Source organism: Monodelphis domestica, chromosome 1, assembly GCF_027887165.1.
Source record: "Monodelphis domestica isolate mMonDom1 chromosome 1, mMonDom1.pri, whole genome shotgun sequence".
In the NCBI taxonomy this organism is placed as follows: domain Eukaryota; kingdom Metazoa; phylum Chordata; class Mammalia; order Didelphimorphia; family Didelphidae; genus Monodelphis; species Monodelphis domestica.
The window spans coordinates 677,608,637-677,631,352 of NC_077227.1; the positions used below are offsets into that span (position 1 = coordinate 677,608,637).

The window sequence follows — 22,716 nt, forward strand, 5'->3', positions numbered from 1 at the left end:
ACTCACTAAATTCTAGTGACTCTTTATATCCCCCAGGACCAAATATAAACTCTCCTGTATGGCTTTTAAACTCCTTCCAAACTTACCTCTTTCATACATTTTTAGTATTTTTACATTTTCTTCCATTTACAAAGGCCACAATCCAGGAGCACTGGCATGATTCTGTAGCTTTTCACTGACAGACCCTTTGCCTGGAATGTTCTTCCTCTTTGACCCCCACTCCTAACTCTTTTCAAGACTCAACTCAAATCTTACCCTCACAAGACTTTCCTGGTCTTTTCTCCTCTGTCCTTATCTTACTATTAATATATTCCCTCTAAAATCACATTCTAATTAAATGAATATATACAAAACATGTAAATTTGGTCTTATCCATTAGGATATCAGCTCCTTTTCGGCCATGCTTTATATTACTAGCACTTAGCACAGTGCTGGTCATATTGAGTTTAAAATATGCTTTGTTGACTGGATGAAAGAAATCCAAAAGTACCACACCAGAACAAGTCTTAAAGCCATAAAAAGATTTCAAGGGTTTTTTTATGAATATATTTCAATCTAGAATAGAATTCCTATTTAATTTTAAATTGACTGTTATTGCTATCAATATTCATTTTATTTTTTATTTTCAATCACTTCTACAAAATGGTTTTATTTTAAGATATATAACCAAATTAAAAGCACTTTTGAAAAAGATCCATTTTCACACAAATTTAAGTATCAATTGTTTTCTGCCAAAGTCATAATTAGGATGAAAATGATCTCCCTACTTCCAGCAATATGTCCCCAATCTCATTACTAAGTCTCTTCCAAAAAAGAAATTAGTTATTTAATATTTAAGTCAGTAATTTTACTTACAATAAAGATCAAGATGAGAAAACCTCTAGAAAAGATTGACTCCTATGAGAAACAACCCGACAATAATAAAAACGCATCAGATTAAAGAAAGCTTCAGTAAAACTAAAGACAAACATCAGTAAACTGCATCTATCCAGTCTAGGAATGGCCCAGAATATAGTCCAAGCCTGCAGACTATCAGACTGGGGATGTACAAGGAAGCCTGAAAGCTGGCCCAATCTTCTGTGGCGGACTGTGGCCATGGAATCCTGCGTACAGGACTGTGCAAGAGAATAGACTTGGAGAAGGGATAGAAGACAGTGAACATTTGGGTCTTCTAGCAGAATGATCTGAAGCCAACAATATCTCAAATTAGAATTGTTCTGGGCTTCCAGAGGCCACAACATAGTAGGCCAAAGCTATGGATCTACTGGCCAATGATTACAAAAACAGATCTAAATATTGACAAGGCACTGTCATTGTCAGATTGCAGTCAACAGAAGGTACTTTTTATGATAGTCCTGAGATGGGACTGGCTAAGGAGGCAGAGCATGGCCTCATCTAAGTATCACATTAGGGAAATGGAATCAGCACCCATGCACCTGCTTGGAAAAGCAACAGCAATATTCTAATTGTAGCAGGGGTAGCACCTATTACTGGCACAGTACTGTCACAATTATAGATTCTAATAGCTAGAGAAATACTTATGGTTGGCTCCAATATCTAAGGGGCAAAGCCTGATGCTGACACCAAGTTCCATCTAAGAACTGAAGAAATGAGTAAACAGAAAGAAAAATTCCTAATATAATAAGAAATGTATTGGTTTAGTAAGATCCCAAGGCAATAACAAAAAAGAGGTAATTCCAAAATCTTTACAAGAAGAATGTCATTAAAAAAGAATGTAATCATCATAAGAATACCAAATGTGTGTGGAATAAAATGAGAGAAAAGATGAAATAAGAATGCTTGGAAAGAGAATAAACTGTTTCAATTAGATTAGAAGGTATAAAATTTTAGTGTAGTAATAGACACATTAAAAATATAATTAAGTAAACAGAATTTCATAATTTGATGAAGTAACAATAAATATTAGAATTAAATTAAAGGACAATAAAAGTAAGACATTTTAGTTATATATCATTCAAATTAGGATGAAGCAAAAATAATTTGTTTATTTGTATTAATTTATATAATCAGGTACATGGAATATGAGAACCAATCAAAAAGCTGAGACTTTATATTTTAAAAAATAATAAAACTGTTGAAAACTTTTAGAGTCAAAGGGAAAGGTAAATCTAGAAAGAATCCCCACCCTATCTCCTGGAAGAAACTCCAATTCAGATACACGCAGAAATATGCTAACTAAATTCTAATACTTCCAAGTTAAAAACAAAACACAATAATTCAATAGGAAAGAAAAATAAGTAATCAAGTAACAAGGAAAACAGAAGTTCCTGCAGGACATACTCTCAAGGAAAGGAAAACCTAGACTACTATATTATATCAGAAAGCAAAAGAAAAAAAGCTGATAACTTAAAAAAAAAACTTAACTAAAAAATGCTCAATATAATACCACAAGAGAAAAATATTAACTATCAGTAGAGATGGCTTTCAAACATTTCTCATGAGAAAATCAGAGCTGAGTCAATTATTGGAATGAAAGCAGGAAATAAAAGTAAACTAGAAATGCAAAAACATCTAAGGAATTAGAACTGACTACAAGATAATAAAGTACTTATATCCAGAAGTAAGAATTTTCCCTATATAACTAATCCGTCTTTAAGGGTCAAAGAATGAGAAAAGCAAAATAAATTCAGGGTCTAATTAAGAATTTATTTCCAGGATTGTAATATGGATAAAATGACACATTTCTATTTGTTGTTGTCCTTCATTTCAATCATGTCTGTTTCTTTGTGACCTCATTTGGAGTTTTCTCCAAATGGAGTTGGCAAAAATACAGAACTGTTCTTTCATTTTCTTCTTCAGTTAATTTTACAGATGAATAAATTGAGGCAAACAGGATGAAATAACTTGCTCAGGGTCACAAATGTCTGGGGCCTTATTTGAACTCAGGTCTTCCTGATTCCAGGCCATTCTATCCACTACGCAGCTAGCTGCCTTTACAAAATGTAAAATTATGTAAATGCAAGTCACCACCACCAAGACCACTACAAGATTACTACTAGGGTAGGAAAATGAGGAAGAAAAGAAAAGAATTTACTACTTCTCATATTAGTGTAATATTTCAGAAGACACAAACATGGAGGTAGGGATAAGAGAAGCAACAATCTCATGAATATTACTCTTACATAAACAGTCAAGGAAGATTGAACTCACATACACAAGCTGTAGAAATAATGAACTTCAAAAGAAAAACAAAAAACAGGGGATGAAGAGGATTTAAAAGTAGGGCAGTGCAGGGGAAGGAAGAGCCTCAAGTCAAAAATGAAGGGTTGATAACAAAAGAGAGAAAGTGTGGGGATTAGTGGCTGAGGTCTGAGTTAAATGAAGAGAGGAAAAGCCAAGGGGGTAGGACCAGGCTCCTCCAGTTATAGATTACAAGTATTGATTCCATTTCCTTCCTATAACCATCTTCTTTTTCTTTGTAAGGAGGTGGTTAGAGGGCAAAGGGGAAAAAAGACTATAATAGGATATGATAGAAGAGAAAACATAACTAAATGGAATTGTACTCATCCATTAATCAGAGAGTAGTAAAAAAAAAAAGCAAAATCATACAAAATGTCATTCACAAGAAAGACACTTGAAATAAAAACTTATATCGAAAAATTAGCTGTTTTTATGAAAATTCATTAGACAAAGCTTCAGGTATCATAAAATATTGTGGCTTAACTGTGACCATAAGGCTCGATGAACAAGCCCATGAATGATGAACAAGCCCAAGCATTGATGGACAGTTAAGCACTTTCCAAATATCATGTGACTTTATTAAAACAAAGAAGGTCTTTTTGTTACCATTTTTTAAATAAGGAAACTGAGGGAGAAGTTTTAAATAGTTTAATATGATTCATAGAGCTGCTTGAGAGTACAATGGGCTTTCATTACTAGTTACTAACATTCCTATTTTCATGGTATTTAAGGGAAGAATAGATAAATATGTTTTAGAGCAGAATCAAAAAATGTTCCCACAAAAGACACTTGAAACCTAAAAATTGATTTTGAAAAACCAACAAATCAAGTTAAAAATGAATGCGTCTATAAATATTTATTAAACATTCACTATGCATCAGGCATTGGGCTGAAGAATGGGGATACAAAGACAGGCAAAAAATAATCCCTGCTCTCAATGAGCTCCCAGTCTCCAGGAGAAGATAACATGGGAAGGGCTATGGACAAACAAGAGCCAGATAGGATGAATACGAGACAGTCAGCAGCAGAAAAACGTCGGCACTGAAGGGAACTGGGGACGGCGCCTCCTGGAAGGCAGGACTTCACTTTGCTAGGAGATCTAGGAGGCCTGCAGGAGGAAGGAAAGGATTCCAGACAGGGCCCAGAGCCAGTGAATGCAGTCTGAGGAATCGGAATGGCTGAGCAAGGAAAAGTAAAGGAAGCCACAGTCACCGGATGGCAGAGTAAATGTCTTTGGGGAGAAAGAGAACAGGGTAAGAAGAAAACTTTTAACATCTCATCCAACTTTTACTCTACCATAAGCTCTAGAGTTCGTACAGGCCACAGAGGTTTACAAAGCACTTTCTAAGTATCGTATTTTATCCTCACAACAATGCTAGGAGGTAGATGCTATTATTTCCATTTTACAGATGAGAACTGGAGAGGAACAGAGGCTAAGTGGCTTGTCTGGCATCACACAGCTGTAAATGTGTCTGAGACTAGATCTGAACTCAGACCTTCTCCACTCTAGGTTCTACACATTAAGGCACCATCTAGAGATCCAGTCTTTAAATCACAGTTGCAGAAAGTGAAATCCATACAGCTGGAGCAGTAAACCCTTGGTCTCTCTACTGCATGTGACTACCACTAGGCAACCCATTTCAAATTAAAGCACAAAAATTCAGTGTAAGGAAAGAGGACTGACCTAGGTTCTAGTCACAGTCTGGACCCTAACCCACTGTATGACCTTGCATAAGTCATCTAACCTCTTTGGGCCTTGGCTTCCTTGTCTCTTAAGTAAAAGGTGCTGGATTAAATCATCTGTAAACTTTCTTTTTTGTAATTTTCTCAATAATAGTTTGCATTTCCCCCTTGCTGTTTGGGATGACTCATGCCCAGGTCCTGCAGATAACTGATTGCTGACTACTGGATTAGTTGGAAGACAGCCTGGGACAGTTGAAAGAGCATTACATCGCGAACTTAGAAGCCTGCCTGGGTTTAAATCCTGCCTCTGATCATTATTTCCTCTGTGACCTCAGCCACATTGTTTAACCTTTCTGGCTATCAATTTCCCCACATGGCAAAATGGGGGAGTAAATAAAATACGGAGCCTTTAAGATCCCTTAAAATTCTAACCTCAAACATGCTATAATCCTATGATTAGTCTAATTAAAGGCTAATTAAGAGAATTCTTTCTGAATCCAAAAGGCCTCAAGACTTCCCAGACAACAGGGCTTCCTCAATGAGGCCAACCACTCAACGTTCATATTCCTACAACAAAAACATGAAATTTGCACTAGACCAAATAATGCTTGAGAAATCCGAGGATAGGGTCAGCTAGGAAGCACAGTGGATAGACTGCCAAGCTTAGAGTCAAGAGAATATGGATTCCAATCTAGCCTCAGACACATCCTAGCTGTATGACCCTGGGCAAGACATTTGCCAAGGCCTTGCTGATCTTCTGTCTTGGAATTTACTGACAAAAAGTATAAATTGAAAAAAAATCCAAAGGCAAATCACATCCTGACTCTTTTCTGTCAGAGAAGCAGACAAGAAATTAGCCAGCAGCCCAGGGACAATAGGAAAGGGAGCCGGTTATCAGAAAAGACAGCAGAAACAAACACGGCCAGCTTCTCGACATGACCAGAGAAGTGCAAAGAAGCATGTACCATGTGGAGCTCTTATACCAAGAGGCAGAAAGAGAAGAAACTACCTGAGAAAGACTCAGAAATTCCCAGAGGGAGCTCTAGGGTGGGAACTTTGGAAGGCCCAAGGAACAGAAGTGATCTGGATGGCAGGGCAGAATTCAGACAGGGTTATGCCAAGCCCAGAGGCTCCAAGATCCTGAACACCTAATGCCGTCTTGAGATGCCAGAAATGAGTCTGAAGACTATGTGGACTTTCAAAGATCCAGTAGGGTCTAACCCTCAAAACAGTGCAGGAAACTAGGTGATGGAGGGAAAGACCAAGTTGGCCAATGACCCCAGCCCAAAAAGCATAACAGCGAAACCAAAAGTCTAGAGTGTTTGTTCCTGGCAAAAAGTCCCAGTCAAGAAATTAATGCTGGAGAATTGAATAGGTGAAATATGACTTGAGTATAAAGAAGTGTGTATATATATATATATATATATATATATATATATATATATATATATATATATACACACACACACATAAAGATTCTCAAAAAGAAATGAATATCAACTATAAACCCAGAATGTATTTTCAACAGAGACTACATGAATACCTAAAAGAAATAATGTAATAGATATTTTAAAAAAGAAATAAAAACTGGAAAAAAGAATTTAAGGGAGAAAAAAAAAACAGATTGGAAAAAAATAGTGGCAAACCTTAGTCAGGGAAGAAACTACCCCAAAAATAGAAGAGAACAGAGAAAAAATCAATGACTCCATGAGCCAGTAAAAAATATTAGAATAAAACCAAAAGATTAACGAAAAAAAAAATTGAATCCCAAAGACCTGGGCTCCTTGATACACAATGAATAATGACATCACAATGTGGAGAAATGCCAATCTATAATCCTTTCTCAACAGACTCACATGTTCTTGGACTTGAATGCTTCAGCGAAGTTCTGTACACTTCGGAGGGAAGCAAGGTCTAGGGTCATGGCTTCTACCTTGGCTTTGTGCTGGAATAAAAAGAAAAATAAAAAATGATAAATATCAGCAAATTTAGTTCACAGGATCACATGACAGTAAATGTGTTATGAAACATGTCTCAATTCCCTTGTTGAATATTAGAGGCCCAGAGTGAATATAAATCATGAAAATGAATGGCAGAATAGAGCATTTACTGCCAAATGCTGTATTCAGAAACTACAGCTCTGCTAAACACATATGCCGGATGGTGTACAACTTCATTAAACACAATGAATTGACATAAGACAGTTTTTAGGCATTTCGGTTGTTTTCTATCAACCTAGGAACTAAAATATATGATGACAAAAACAGGCAAAGGGAAAAGGTATAAAGGAGTCTGAGTTCTCACTGGATAGAAGGGGGAGGACCAAAAAGGTGGAAACAGTTGCTAGTTCTGTAACTTCGCACTGTATCACCACCTTTCATCCTCATCAAAGAAGGGAAATGACTTGAAAGAACCTAAATAGATACAAGATACTTTGTCTAGATAGGATTTATTCTGTCAACACAAAAAGTTTTTAGTAAAAATGTAATTGACTTAGGTCTCTCTCTCTCTCTCTCTCTCTCTCTCTCTCTCTCTCTCTCTCTCTCTCTCTCTCTCTCGCACCCCATGAGAAGAGGAGTGGAGCATTTCTAGAATCACTTGTCCTTAAGAAACGCATGAGATATTATCCACTGTTTTCATCCACTAAAGAGCTAAGTCAGAAATGCCTCTTTTAAAAATTTTAAACTTAAAAAAGATCTACAAATACAAACATATCATTACAAACAGATGAAAAAGATGACATATTAGAAACTGTCATTTTGTTATAAACAATCTGATTTTTTAATAATTCATTTCTATATACATATATGTATGTGTATTATATGTGTATAAATACTTTAACAAAGCAGTTGCAGGGTGATGTTAGATGGCTCAGTTGGCCTAGAGACAGAGGTCTTGAGTTCAAATATGGCCTCAGACACTTCTTAGCTATGTGACCCTGGGTGACTCATTTAACCCTTTTTGCCTAGCCCTGACCACTCTTCTTTCTGCCTTGCAATTAACACACAGTACTGATTCTAAGATGGAAGGTAAGGGTTTAAAAAAAAAACAGTGGCAAAATTATTCTGTCAATTGGACACTTTTTTCCTATGCATTTAAAAATGTCTGTGATACTTTTTTGTATATCTATCATTTCTCATGCATTATACATAGATGCTTTATAGTCACAATTCATGATTTTCATGAAAACCCTCTGAAGAAAGAACTTCAGGGTCCTACATTTTCATAGTTGTAAGTTGTCTTAGTGCTACGTATATATTGCATGACTCTCCCTCTCTCTATCTCTCTATCCCCCCCCACCTCCCTCTCCCTCTCCCTGTCTCCTCTCTCTCTCTCTCTCTCCCTCTCCCTGTCTCCTCTCTCTCTCTCTCTCCCTCTCCCTGTCTCCTCTCTCTCTCTCTCTCTCTCTCTCTCTCTCTCTCTCTCTCTCTCTCTCTCTCTCTCTCTTTCTTTTGTTGATGATATACACTGATTTTCAAACAAAAAGTCTAAATTTACATTAAAAAAAAAAAAACTTCTAGCAATTCTGACTGATTCTGTTACCTTGGGACAAGCAAACCAAGTTTAATCTTAATCTTTTTTTTTTCTTCATGTGATCGACCTTAAACCTGAAGAGAGTTAGAATGTCCCTGTAAGTATTCTCTTCTCTGGCCTCTCCAGTTCCTTCCACAGGCCCTCTTATGGAATGAACTCTCCTAATCCTGGCTGTTTTCCCCAGTAGACCAGAATAATTTCTCGATGCCCTCCTGTATTAAAACATGGTGCTTAAAACTGAATTCAATAGTCTAGATGTGGTCAGTTCAAAGGTGTATAAATTGCTGCTTCCTTATTTGTAAAAGCTATTTCTTTCTTAATGAAGGCTAATATTGCATTAGCTTTTTGAATGCTAGATCACACTGTTGACTCAGTTTGAGATTGCCGTCCACCAAAACACCCAAATATTTTTTTCAGATGAATTACCATCTGTCATGAATCCCTAATTTTGTACTTGTTAAGTTGATTTTTCTAAACCCAAGTGTAATTAGATCCAATTTTGTTGCCTGTCAAATTCTTTTTGAATACTCATTCTGTCATCCAATGCGCATCCCTCCCAGCTTTGTGTGATTTGTAAATCAATAAGACTTGACAACTGAATGGCACTGAGAAAGAAGAAAAAGGAATGAGCCAAAGATAAACCTAAAACACTAAATACAGAAGACTGTGTAATTGGTAAAGGTAGAAATGGTCCAGTGAGGAGGATGAGGTTTGAGGGAACAGATAATAAGCTCTTTTGCACATGGTGACTTTGAAATACTGACGGGACAGTTAGAGATATCCTGTAGGCATTTGAAGATGAAGCTTGGAGTTCAGGAGACAAGTCAAAGACCAACAGAGATATGCAGAGAGAGAAGTGGAAATGATTGGTAAAGAAATCACAGGCCGGAGGGAAATTAACAAGGGAAAATACCTATAGGAAGAAGAGGGCTGAAGACAGAGCTGACTTTTAAGGACCACGTGGAATAAGAGATGGAAAGCATTTCATAATATTACAAAATACAGAAGGTGATAGACAGAAATAAGATGTGGCCAGAAGATAGGAGACAAACTCTCTAGAGACAACCGCTGGCTATGCCTCTAGGAATTCCCCAAGAAGGGAATGCAAATATTTTGAGCAATGCCATCTCTCAGAGTGCCACAAAGGATTGGAACTGATTCCTGTGCCAAGTTCTTTATGTGAGATATAATAATGCAAACATCATGTTTAAATATATGACTGTGGCCTTCCTTTGGGGCTCACTCTTTTCAACTCTAATTAGCAGAAAGGACACTGGTAGGCATATAATAGCCTTTCCCCTCAGGGTTTTTAGAGTGACCCTGCCAGGCTGGGAGATATCTAGAATTATTGCTCATGAGGCCCCATCCAGTAAGTTTCCCACTGATTAAAAGACAATCTTAATTAACTTTGAGTTAGTGATATATATTAATGTGGCATAATTAACATCAAGTGTTTAAAAACAATAACACTCAAGGCACTGCCTCACCCCCTTCCAAAAAAAAGTTTAGCATGTATTCTCTCACAAGTATATTTAGAGCTCAGGGGAAAGTGGGCTCAAGCTTAGAAAGCACATCAAGAGATTATCTGTAGCTCCTGATTGTATGGAAATCCTTTCCTCTCAGTCTCCACTTGAAGTTTCTTGCCATCTGTACATCTCTCTGATGGGCCCTAAAGATCTGGAGCCTTAGAACATGCTGAAGCTGGACTGCTCTATGCACCCTGAGTACCCACTCACACCCACACTATTTCTAGTTTGTCCTCTCTCAGCTTCTATCTGGAAGCACTGCTTATTACTAGTTCAGTTTCAGACCAAAAGCAGTGGGAGAAAAGGAAGAATGTGATATTTTCTCTAGATTCATTACTCAGTCACCCTCTTCCCTGCTGCTTCAAGGTTACAGGTAGAAGAATCTGGCTCCTAAATGCTCTCCAAAAAGCTTCTTCCTCAACAGAGTTGCTAGAATGCCTCACCTCAAATATCCTTCCTTGATATGTACAGAATCTGAGATATAGCTAACTTTTTCAATCAATCCCAATGCATTTTGTTATCTAATTCCATCCACCCAAAAGCTGAAAATACTTCATTCCTTCTTAACTTGATAACTAGATTGTTACGGTCTCATTTAAACCTTTGATTGATTGATATAACTCAGTAGTAGTATCTAGGAATCTTTCATATCTATTTTATACCTCTGATTGATTGATTCTTTAACTGAATGAGAGCTATTCTCATCTGATGTATGTATTATGGCATGGATCATTTCATAAGTTATATGAATCTAGGTTGGCATGGCATCTATCTTGCATAAGAATTATACTGTTGTAGAGAAGGAAAAAAAAGTTACTATAAACTGTTAGCTTCCAAAATTGGAAACTGAGGCTCAGGGAAGGAACCGCACTTGTTCAAGGTCATCCATCAAGCTACTTGCAGATCTTGGACAGGAATTTAGGTGTCTTTATTCTGAGGACTGAGAACTAACATTCAGGGATTTCCATATCTAAGAGATCAGTATTCCATTTCAACCATGAGAACAATTTGAGATTATTGTCATCCTTGAACTTGAAAGCAGACCTGAAGTCTTAAATGAATACACACAGTCTTTAGTTCACAGAGAGGAATGAGGGAGGACTCAGGGAAATAAAAGCATCAGTAAAGAGATAATATGGCCAGTTATGCCCAAAACTTAAAAAGGCTAAACTAGAAATAATTGACAGCAAAGGGAAAACAGATGGAAGGAAAGAGTAAAAAAAAAGAATGAAAGGAGAAAATGAACAGAAAGATGAGATCTAGCAAAAAAGGTAGATATCAAGAAGGGCCCCATAGCTGCTAAAGGCATCTTATTACAACTAATGCCATTCATTCTTTCCAAGGTCTAACAGAAATTATAAAACAAGGACTGCTCATTTTTCAAATTTCCCTCCTCTTTGCTTGCTCAGAAAGAGTCACTGTAATATACTCTGATTGTACCTTTTACCTGTTTCTTATGTACCAGATTTGGCCTGAAACATTGTCCTTGGATTACTTAAATGATTTTAAATTGGGACAAAGAGCCACCTTTATCTAAATTTTGGGAATTTTACTAATTAGATGCTCTAAACTATTATAACTAGACTACTACTTTTTTATCTACTCTAAATTCCACTGAAAAGCAAAAGAGAGGGATATATGAATCTGAAGAACACAAATTGATTCTAGACTAAAAACTGAGCTAGTTTTGCAATAGGCTTTAGTTGATTAAGTGCCAACATTCCTATTGGTAGGGATGAAAGGGCTGTGGCAGAAAGAATGATGGCACCCTTAGGGCATGGGAAGGAGTAGAATAAAGTAAAGGAGTGGCCAGTCACCTTCATTCCTACACCACCCAATTGTTACCATATGAGCCTATGATACATTTGGGCACCAAGGTGCTACAGTGGATAGACTGCCAGGCCTACAGTCAGGAAGAAGGACCTGACTTCAGATCCAGCCTGAAACATTTGCTAGTTGTGTGAACCTTGGCAAGTCACTCATTTAACAGCTATTTGCCTCAGTTCCTCATCAGGAAATGGGAATACAATGGAGAAAGAAATGACAAACTAGTATCTTTGCCAAGAAAAACCCAGATGGGTCATGGAGAATTGGACATGATGAAACCACAGAAGAACCAGAAAGAATTCATGGAGGACCTCTTACTTAAGCTTTAAATTAAGATAATAGTTACATCAAGTCAAGACTGAATAAAGGAGGAGGAATTAGAGAAAGCCAACAGTCCATTAAAGGACACAAGGTCTACTGTGGAACAGCAAGCAAATGGGTGTACACAGAAGAAGGCAGGCCAAGATCAGGAAACATTTTCACTCTATTTTCACTATTCTTCAAACTGTTAACAACTAAGAGTCTAAACTGAAATTAGGGCCTTCTGTAAATCTGTGTTTACATTCCACTATATTTATACAAATACATGTTATAAGGCAAGCATATTGCTTAAAGAGACAGTGTAACTATAATACTAATCTATACTCAGAAGTTATTGCTAATGGCATCCCACAAATTCTAATCTATGCCATAATTGCATTACTCTAATGTCTCTTACCCTTCCACTTTACATATTTTCAGCCCTATATCACTCCTCCTTTTATTCTCTGAAACCTTAAATAGGAGTTGTCACTTTTAAAATCACAAGAGACACTGGCCCTGAACTCACATTATTGGCATGGCATTATTCACTAAACAACAATACAACCTAACTAAAGTGGTTTAATAATTCATCAATATATTATGTAGGATTTCATAACAATAATTTCACCAATACTACTTAAATAACATTAATGGTAGAAGTGGATGCGGAAAGCTACACAATTTATATCTATTGTTAGGCTAAACAACCATAACAACCATTATATGTGAGACTAATTGGAACTACTGCCAATTTCAACTGAGGCTGGAGATTAAATGGATGAGCTGATAAACACTTCCTCTGTGGAGGCATTCCAACAAGGGAGATTGGTAGAATGTGTCTTCAGTTTCAAGGTCTGCATTTTTCAGGCACATATCCTTCCTCTAAAATAGAAATTTAGCCTAGGCACATATTATAAAGAGGCTTCAATTTTCCAATAAATGAAGTTGCTCTGGAAAATGTTCACTAATAACTAAATGGAGCACAACTTTGGTTTCTGACTTTAGATCTCAAAGCTGGAAGGCACCTCAAAGGTCATCTAATCTCTATGTGAAATAGGAAACCTCTCCTTAAGGAAAGCTCTTCTAAACATTAATAATCACACTCCAACAGTTCCTCTCTAAAATCACTCCTCCAAAAAACAAAGGTAAAAAATTTAAGGAATGTAAAACTGTTTCTTTTATTACATTCAAAATAGTCAAAAGAACTGGATTCAAAGGCACATAATTTCCATTGAAAGTCTGACTTCGCCCTTATTAGTTCTCAGATTAACAAGCTATAAAATTAAGATAACTATATTTGCACTGGCTTGCCCTCAAGAGTTTTGTGAAGATTAAAAACATTGATGTGCAGAAAGCATTTTATAAAACTTAAAATTTTATATATATATATATATATATATATATATATATATATGTGTGTGTGTGTGTGTATGTATGTATGTATGTATGTATGTATGAGCTGGTCATTCTATCAGTAGAAATGATGAAGATGATGGTGGACAGTCCTATGACCTCTGTATTGCTATTTGTATGATGGGTTTAGCCCCTTTCAGCATAAATGCTCTATAATCCTATAAAAATGTTTTACCTTATCTGTCAAGAACTACATTTAGAAAATAATCTTAACAATATTTTCAGACTGATTCAAAGAGAAATTACACAGGATAACAGTTGATTTAATACAATATCTAAGTTACATTCCATGTAAAGCAAAACTATTTACAATGCGTACATAGTAATTGGTAGTATTTTGCACCCAAAGTAGAAAAAATGCTTATCCTACCAAAACCAAACAGTGAGAATTCCCAGAAATCTACCAATTTCACTATATGCAATATACTCCCTTGACAGCTTAAAAACAGTTGAAAAAATAACCACGATTGGTCCAGTAGTTGGACAGTAAACATGATTGTGCATTTATGCCTCCCAATTGAAAAAAGAGCCTTTTTTCATGGTGAATTTTTCATTCTAATGTAAGTGGTGATTTACGTTAACTATAGGTAACGCATGGTTACATTTTCCTGAAGGATTGCAAGGAAGTAAAGAGTAGTACAATAAGTTGAGTGTAAAAGCTTTCTCTGTCATAATATTTATTATAATGGCATATAAAATAGCTGAAATAAATAATAGATGACTAAAGGTAAATTCATATGATAAAGAATCTTTCAGCAGACACCATTACTTCTGACTACTCTCATTTTATACACAGTTTAAGACTCTTAATAAATATACCCTATATCTTATGTAAGTACTGGAAATCTAGAAGATGTACTTAAAAGGCAGCAGACTGGACATCAGCTAATTTACTACATAATTCTATTCTCAACAGGAGCAGTTTATGGTTTTTTTTTTTTTAATATTTTAAAACCCTTCTATATTCAACACCTGTATTCTTAATGAAACTTGTTAAGGTGGAAAATATTAGGCTTTTGGAAAAATGGCTGATAAAATAAAACAATGCTTTAGATCACTCTGATTCTGATTTAAAAAGAAATACAATTTCATAATACTGAGATTGTATAAAGCTCATTCATTATCTCACAGTGAAAAAGGAAGATGGTGTAATGAGCAGCCTGGACTTCAAAGGCTTGGGATTAAAGTTTAGGATTATCCATTGACTAGGTATAAGACTACCTAATGCAAGTTAAGCCTCAGTTTCATCATCTGTAAAACAGGGGTATTCCTAGCAGAATCAAAGGTTTACACCAGGAAAAAATGATTTTTAAGACAAAATTTTATGGGAAAATGAGTCATTAAAGTTATCAAGATTATTATTTTGAATGAACTGGAACATGCTGGTTCTTAATTATAAGAACAAAACTACTGGTGTCATTCATATAAAGCCAAAATATTCAAATGCAATGTAAGTCAACTGTGATTATTATTATACATAGGAAGAAAAAGATAATATCTTGTCATCAGCAACTTAATTATGAAGAGAGGGGATGGGGGAAAACAGGCAGATTAACAAAGTTCTCTAATAACCAATGATTAGATTTGAAAACTTTTATGGATATTAGTTAATATGCAGTGGCCTATACATTATAGAAATGAATGACATGAAAAATAGTAACAGTGGTACAAAAAGTCCCTTCCAAGGATAAAGGACAATAGATGGAGTGCATTTTAAACACATTAAATGTTACAGAACCAAAAATGACCAATGATCAATTCAAAAATTCAATGGAACAAGCTAACAGTCCTGCCCTTTGGACAAAGATGGAAAAAAAAGTAAGCATGGTATCATTGTTTCTTCTACTTTGGGACTCTCCCATTATAATAATCATTAAAGATTAAAATATATAATTTTCTATTAACCAGAGACTGAACGCAATAGCCGAAAGACTTATAAACATAGATTTGGCAGACCTGAGTTCATATAACCAACTACAGGAAAGTAATTTAGGTTTTATGAGCTTCAGTTTCCTTTTCTATAAAAGAGGGGTAATAACTAATTTACTACCTCCCTCATAGTATTGTTGTGAGGGAAGTGATTTGTAAAACTTAAAACTGATAGAAAAACATTAGGGGGTACCAGAGCAACAGCAGAAAAAGTAAGAGCAATAACTAATTATCCTAATGTTAAGAATTTCCCAGTGACCCAAAGATTTAATTATTCAACATCATTTGTCTCTCTCTTTGTAAGTATAGATTATGAAAATTATATACTATCCAGCTTTTAAATAAGACCAGGATGATTTTAGGAGTAATAGAGACAGCTGCTTTAAAATCATTGAAAAAAAAATTAAATGATTTTTTTTTCCTCCAAAAGAATAACAGAATGTTCAAAGAGGAACATCCTGAAAACCAAAACCACATTAAGAAATTATATGAAATAAATCATGAGAATCAAAGTTAAGAAGTCAATAGAATAATCGATAAAATCCCTAAAAGTTTTTCCAAGTGTTACTTTAAAAAGTACTCTGGAGGGCAGCTGGGTAGCACAGTGGATTGAGAGCCAGGCCTAGAGATGGGAGGTCCTAGGTTCAAATCTGGCCTAAGACACTTCCCAGCTATGTGACCCTGGGCAAGTCGCTTGACCCCCATTGCCTAGCCCATACCATTCTTCTGCCTTGGAACCAATATACAGTATTGACTCCAATACAGAAGGTAAGAGTTTTAAAAAAAAGTATTCCAGTAAAGATCAGCTTTCATACTTCTAAACAATGTATAGAAGACCCATCACACGTAAGGGCTAGGCCAACAGAGTACAAACTGAGAAGTCCTACAAATATGAAAATATCTATTAACTGAGAAAGAGTCTAGTTTTAGTTTGACCAGTCTCATTGCAAAATATTTGGACAATAAGTGATTTTTCACTTGTTTGCTTTTCTGGCTATAATAATTCATAATAAGGCACAGAGGGGCTTTAACCTAGGTTGGTTGAAGGAAAGCTAAATTTAAATGAACATTAATCTTTGAACTTGTAAAGACTCTTAGGAAATAATGCTGGGAGAAGGAATAAAGGGAGATTTAGATTCCTATGGTATATGTTTTAATTATCATTTAAATCTATAAATAATATTATTCCATTCTTTTTGGCATACTCAGTATGCTGGAACTGGCACAGAGTATATGCAATCAATATTAATTTGATTTTGTCATGTTTGTACCTAGTTTACTAGGAATTCTCCTGCCATGTGGATAAGTGGGATAATAAATAACTTAGGGTAATTTTGTTAAAGGCAAAATAACCAGATCTAAGGGTTGGAATGAAATTCAAAGGCCAACTCATAAATGACAAATATTCTCTTTGACAGTTTTCTCAACAAATGTTTATCCATCTCCTCTTGAAGAGTTCCAGTGAGGGAAAACTCACTACTTCCCAAAGCAGTCCACATCACTTCTGAACAGTAATCACTGTGAAGAAAATTTTCCTTTAGATCAAGCATAAATCTGACTCTCTGCCAGTTTCAATTCAATTGTAATCAACACTAATTCCTTAGTGCAAAGTACTATGCTAGATGTTGAATATTATTTTCTAAAAGGCTCAAATTTCAAGATGCGTATATTCTACACATTGCCTAAAGTCACAGAGTAAGAATTCTATGATGTGGCAGAAATACCACTGAACTGGGAGTCAAAAGTTCCAGATTTAATTTGATTCTATTTGCCAACTGTGTGAATTTGAGTAAATTGCTTCCCAAACTCATGGCACAAATTCTTCAAAATCACAGAATTTCAAAGGAGCATTTGAGATACTTTTTTTTTTTTAACCCACAACTCAAAAATAAAATTCCCACCAACATACTCAACAAGTAGTCATCAAACCTTCAGAGAAAGGAGAACCCACAATATTTCCTCCAACAACCCAAACCATTTTTTGCAGTTCTAATTGTTGGGATTTTTTCCCCAAGCCCCAGATTACATGTAACTGCACATTCTAATGATTGCTCCAAGTTTTGCCTTCTGGGGACAAAAAGAACCAATCTAATATCTCTTCCACATGATGATACTTCAAAGGTCTTTTCTTTTTTAGGCTGAACATCTCCAGTTCTTCCAAAATGACTGTCACGTGAATTAACTCAGTATGCTTTGCCACCCTTGTGGGCCTCCTTTTACATTCTCCACTTTAACAAAGTCCTAAACTTTGGTGGCCAACAACTCGCTCAATATCTTGCTTTGGTCTCACAATGGACTCACAATGCAAGAGAACTGTGATACTATGTACCTCTTTATTACTGGAAACTATGAGTCTCAATGCAGTTGAAGATAGCACCAGTTGCCTTGACTACTATCATGTGCCACTGATAAATACTGAATTGGTAGTTGGCTCACTAAATGCCCCATATCTTTTCTTTTCAGGTGAACTTCTACAAACCCATACTCTCTCCTATAAAATAATTTTGAATATGGTTCAAACCGAAATGTATGAACTGTCATTGCTATTGCTCAGTCATGTTCAACTCTTCATGATCCCATTTGGGGTTTCCTTGGCAAAGATATTAAAGGGGTTTGCCATTTCCTTCTCCAGAAGATTATAACCAACAGAGGTTAAATGACTTGCCCAGTGACATATAGCTAGTAAGTGCCTGAAGCCAAATTTTAACTTATTTTCCCAACTGCAAGGGCAGTGCTGTATCCATTAAGCCATCTAGCAACCTCAAAATGTGTATGTGTATATATGTGTGTGCATCCCTATTACACTTCTTTTTATTATATCCTATCCCTTTTTTAAACTTTCTGAGATATTTTTGGATCCTAATTCTCTATCATCCAACATGTTAACTACTATTTTAGTTTTGTGTTGTGTATGAATTGGATATGCATACCATCTAATAATTATTATTAGCCCTAATCATAATAATAATGCTATTTATATGACACCATTGTTTACAAAATACTTCACAAATATTATCTCATTTTATCTTCCCAAGAACTGAGAGGTAAGTGCTATTATCATCCAGATTTTGGAAATAAGGAAACCGAGGCACATAGATATTAAGTCACTTGCCCAGGTTCCCATTGCTATCACCTGAGACAGCATTTAAATAAAAGTCTTCCTGATTCCAGATTCTGCATTTTCCTCATTGCACCACATAGCCAACCTTAATGGTGATATTTAGAACAACAACAAAAAAGTTAAGCAATACAGAGTCAAGCATGTAGTCCTGGGCTACTCCACCTGAATCTTTTCCCACTAAAGACCTTCTTTCAAGGTAACATATACACTAATGATTATTCTTTGCACCTGATCATCCAGTTAATTCCAAATCCACTTGTTACTATCATATAATCAGAATATTTCCATGTTGTCCATAAAAATAGCAAGAAAGGCTCTGTCAAATACATTAACATGCAGATAAACCATATCTGCAGGACTGTACTGGCATACCTCTGAATCGAGCTACACTGTCAAAAAAGGAATCAAGGTTAGTCTGGTATTATCTGTTCTTAAGAACGTCACTGTAGCTATATGTGACCACTATTTCTTTATCTACATGATCACTAACTATCTTTATCATAATGGGTACCAGATTTTTTTCCAAGAATAAAAGCCAAGCTTGCTGGCCAATAGTTTATAGACTCCTTTCTCTTCCTCTTTTTGGAAAATTAAGAAAATGTTTGTACTTCTACAGTTTTGTGATAATTTTTCTGTTCTTCATGGATAGACACTGTTTTTAGATTAGAATTCTAAAACTGTGATTTTCTTTATATATTGTATCACTTCTTCCTAAAGGAAGCTTCATAAACATTACTAGAAAAGAGAACAGTAGAAAACTGCAGACAACTTAAAGAGAAAGCTGGTTTTATAAAGTGGTGAAAAGCCCTCATTAAATATGGATCTGGATTAAAATTAAAGTTCTAGTACTTATACTACCACTAAGTTGACCCAAGTTACTTTCCCTTTGGGGATCTTAGTTTCTTCTTCTGTAAAAATGAGACAATGGAGAAAATGATACCTAAAGTCCTTTTCAATTCTAAAAGTCATGATATTATTATTCAGAAACATCTAACAAGGTGCTCGACTGCTACTTCCAACATCATAAGAATAGTATGAGCTAAGGTTGGAAAGGCAGGCTAGAATCAATGTCCAGGGTTTTGAATAGAGCAGCAACAGGGAGCTATTGCAGATTTTGAGTAGAGTACCAAAAACAGATTTGGGGGAAAGAAGATTTATTCTGGCAGCAACATGAATGATAGATGGGAAGGGAAAGAGAATGGATGTGGAAAGACTTGATAGGAAGGTTTTTCAATAATTCAGTTAATGAATACTTGCAAGAAAGTTTTATTTGTGAACATTATACCTCTTCTTACTCTCCACCAATTCCAGTAGAAAGATTCTCCTTAAGGATAGAAAATATCTAAATTTTGTATTCTTATCCCCAGAAGACAGCAAAATGGCTGGTATAAAGTTAGTTTTTCAATAAAGGCTAATCAACCAATTGACCAAGGATCAGAAACAATTTCTTAAGCAAATTAAAAAAATAAACAAAAAAAAAACATGGAATAATGAAAGAAAGTTGGTCTGAGCATCAAAAGTCCTGATTCTTTTGCTAGTAATTCTAATAAATTTAATTGAGCTGTCCCTATTTCTTGTTCTTAATTTATAATATAAATGGCCATAATAATAATATTCTCATGTTGTTGTTTTAAGAAAAGTAATTTCTAAACCTTAAAATCAGCTTTTCTCAAAATTACTATTGTTGTAACTGGGATGCAGAAAGATATATTGGATAAAAAGAGGACCTCAAAAGTTTTTCCTCTGATACATATGGACTTTAATACAGTGGGTAAGTCACTTGATCTCTCAATGTTCTGTAATTCTCCAAAACTAAAAGTTGTAAAGAAATGCCAAGTGGGATTTGAAGAGAATTTTCTCACCCAGGAGTTCCCTAAATTAATGAAAATATAACCCCAATCCCTATCCCTAGTATTGTTAATGAATGATGCCCAAATATCTATTGTACATAGTAGGGTAGAGTGGAAAGAGTATGGACTCTTTAGAGTTAGAAATCTTGGGTTTGAGTCCTAGCTCTACCACCTGCTACCTGGAAAAGCCATCTTTCCTGGCTTTAGGGTCCTTTTTTAGAAACAAATGATCTAGATAATCTCTATGTTATCTTCATTACTAAAAATAATGATATTCTTTTTTAATGTTGTTCTTTTGAATACTATTAATATTACATTATTATTACTAATATAGTAAGTTATATTCACACAGATATGCACTTATATATGTATACATACAGAGAAGCTTAAAGTGTACATTTGAGACATCCTGTGTGTACGTATGGGTATGTGTATATATCTACATATGTATATATAGGGTGTATATGGGGCATATGGGGTGCTCAGGGAGGGGTAGTATCTCTGGTATGGAGGGCTTGTCATGCCCTCCTAGGGCAGCTCTCCAGCCTCTGACCCTCACCTGACACCCAGCTCTCACTTGTGGCTCCCAGTAGCTGCTAGCATGCAGCAGCAGCCACACCCCGGGCAACTGCTTTGACAGGCCGGCTAAACCTTGTGAGGGTAGCCATCGGGTCATCATGGACCCCTGGTGAACCAGGGATTTGCTCACCCAGCATGTGAAGACTGCTTCGGTGGAACAGAAGGAAGAAACCAATAAGAAGGTTCAACGGCTGAGATGGCGACGCAGCAAAGCACTGTGGAGTGCTTAGGGCTTGTTGGAGCACAAAGGACAACACGGCCATCCAATGCAGCTGAGGAAGTCTCCAGGTGTAACGACTTTTCATGCCACTGGACCCAGACGTCCAACGCCGAGAGAGTGGGACTGTCTCTGTGCATCGGCTTTTCCACTTAAATCTCTTTCACGCACAAGTGTCTTTGTGCACAAAAATGCACAAAGACAATCATCATCCTTGGTTACCGAGAGACTACTACCATATATAGATACAGACACATAAAACACTGAACAGCAAGCACCCTAACTACCCAACAGGTATACTCTTTTCGTAAAAGATTTTCACTAGGGGGCAGCTGGGTAGCTCAGTGGATTGAGAGCTAGCCCTAGAGACGGGAGGTCCTAGGTTCAAATTTGGTCAAAGATACTTCCCAGCTGTGTGACCCTGGGCAAGTCACTTGACCCCCATTGCCTAGCCCTTACCACTCTTCTGCCTTGGAGCCAATACACAGTATTGACTCCAAGATGGAAGGTAAGGGTTTAAAAAAAAAAAGATTTTCACTTTCTGCACATGTATTGATTCAGAACAAAGGAATAGCAACTATTCTTTTAAAAATATTTCAACCCTCCCAGAATTCGTAATCCTATAGGTGATATTCCTTTGAAAAGGAAAGGTATATGTTGAGTAGCATATTAATCTGTTGACTTTTAACAATGGTGGAAGAGATTTAGGCTAGAATGCATTTACAAAGTGACAAATTATGGTCCACTTGAGAGAGAGAGACAGAAAGACAGAAACAAATGGAGGTAAAGAAAGACCAATAAAGAGAGAGATCCCATTCAAAAGTTAATGCATATAAATTCATTTATGACAAAACAGCATGTTTTATTAGACTGCAACTATGTTTTTGGTGATGGTGGGATTTTGTTGTTGTTGTTTCTTTATTTAATATTTTTAATTCCTGCTATCAGTTGTTGGGGGAAAAACCACAGTTATATATAACACTAAGTCATAATGTCAATATCACTGGTGTTCTGGGCACCCTGCCCTTTTAAAGTTCCAGTCAACCTAAAGAATATTATTAAAGACATCACATTCTGAACAGCAGAGTAAATGATTAAAATAAATTAGAACAGATACAATATTTCCTAATTAGATTCAACTCTAGTTCATGGATGAGTCAATTGAAAGACACTGGTTGGGAGCAAGAGATCAGAAAAATTATATTCAGATAAATTTAATGGCTTAAGAAGGTCAAAAAAATTAACAAAACCTAAAATTTCATCTCCCCAAAATAAAGTGATTAACTTGATGAGCTACACATATACATGTACACACAAACACACAAAATATTTATATGCCTAGATGGTAATAGTTACAGGTCCAGAAATATTCCACAATTGAAATAAGAAAGGCAAAATTTGCAACAAAAAAGGGGTCAGAGGCCTACAGAATGCTAAAAAAAAAAATTTGATTAATTAAAAACAGTTAAGAATCCCATTTATAGTTTAAGACAATTAAACATTATGCATAGCAATGTGGTCTTGTCATCTTTC

The 22,716-nt window shown here is 35.8% G+C and overlaps 1 protein-coding gene across 2 annotated transcripts in view; it reads right to left on the minus strand.

The window, feature by feature from the left end:
- Positions 1-22,716, minus strand: part of WWOX (WW domain containing oxidoreductase) — a 1,214,741-nt gene that overhangs the window by 837,615 nt on the left and 354,410 nt on the right. For both annotated transcript variants that reach the window (XM_001368357.5, XM_056823887.1), the window contains exon 6: positions 6,741-6,829. In XM_001368357.5, the coding sequence (XP_001368394.2) occupies positions 6,741-6,829 (89 nt within the window). The remainder of the gene's footprint in view (positions 1-6,740; positions 6,830-22,716) is intronic.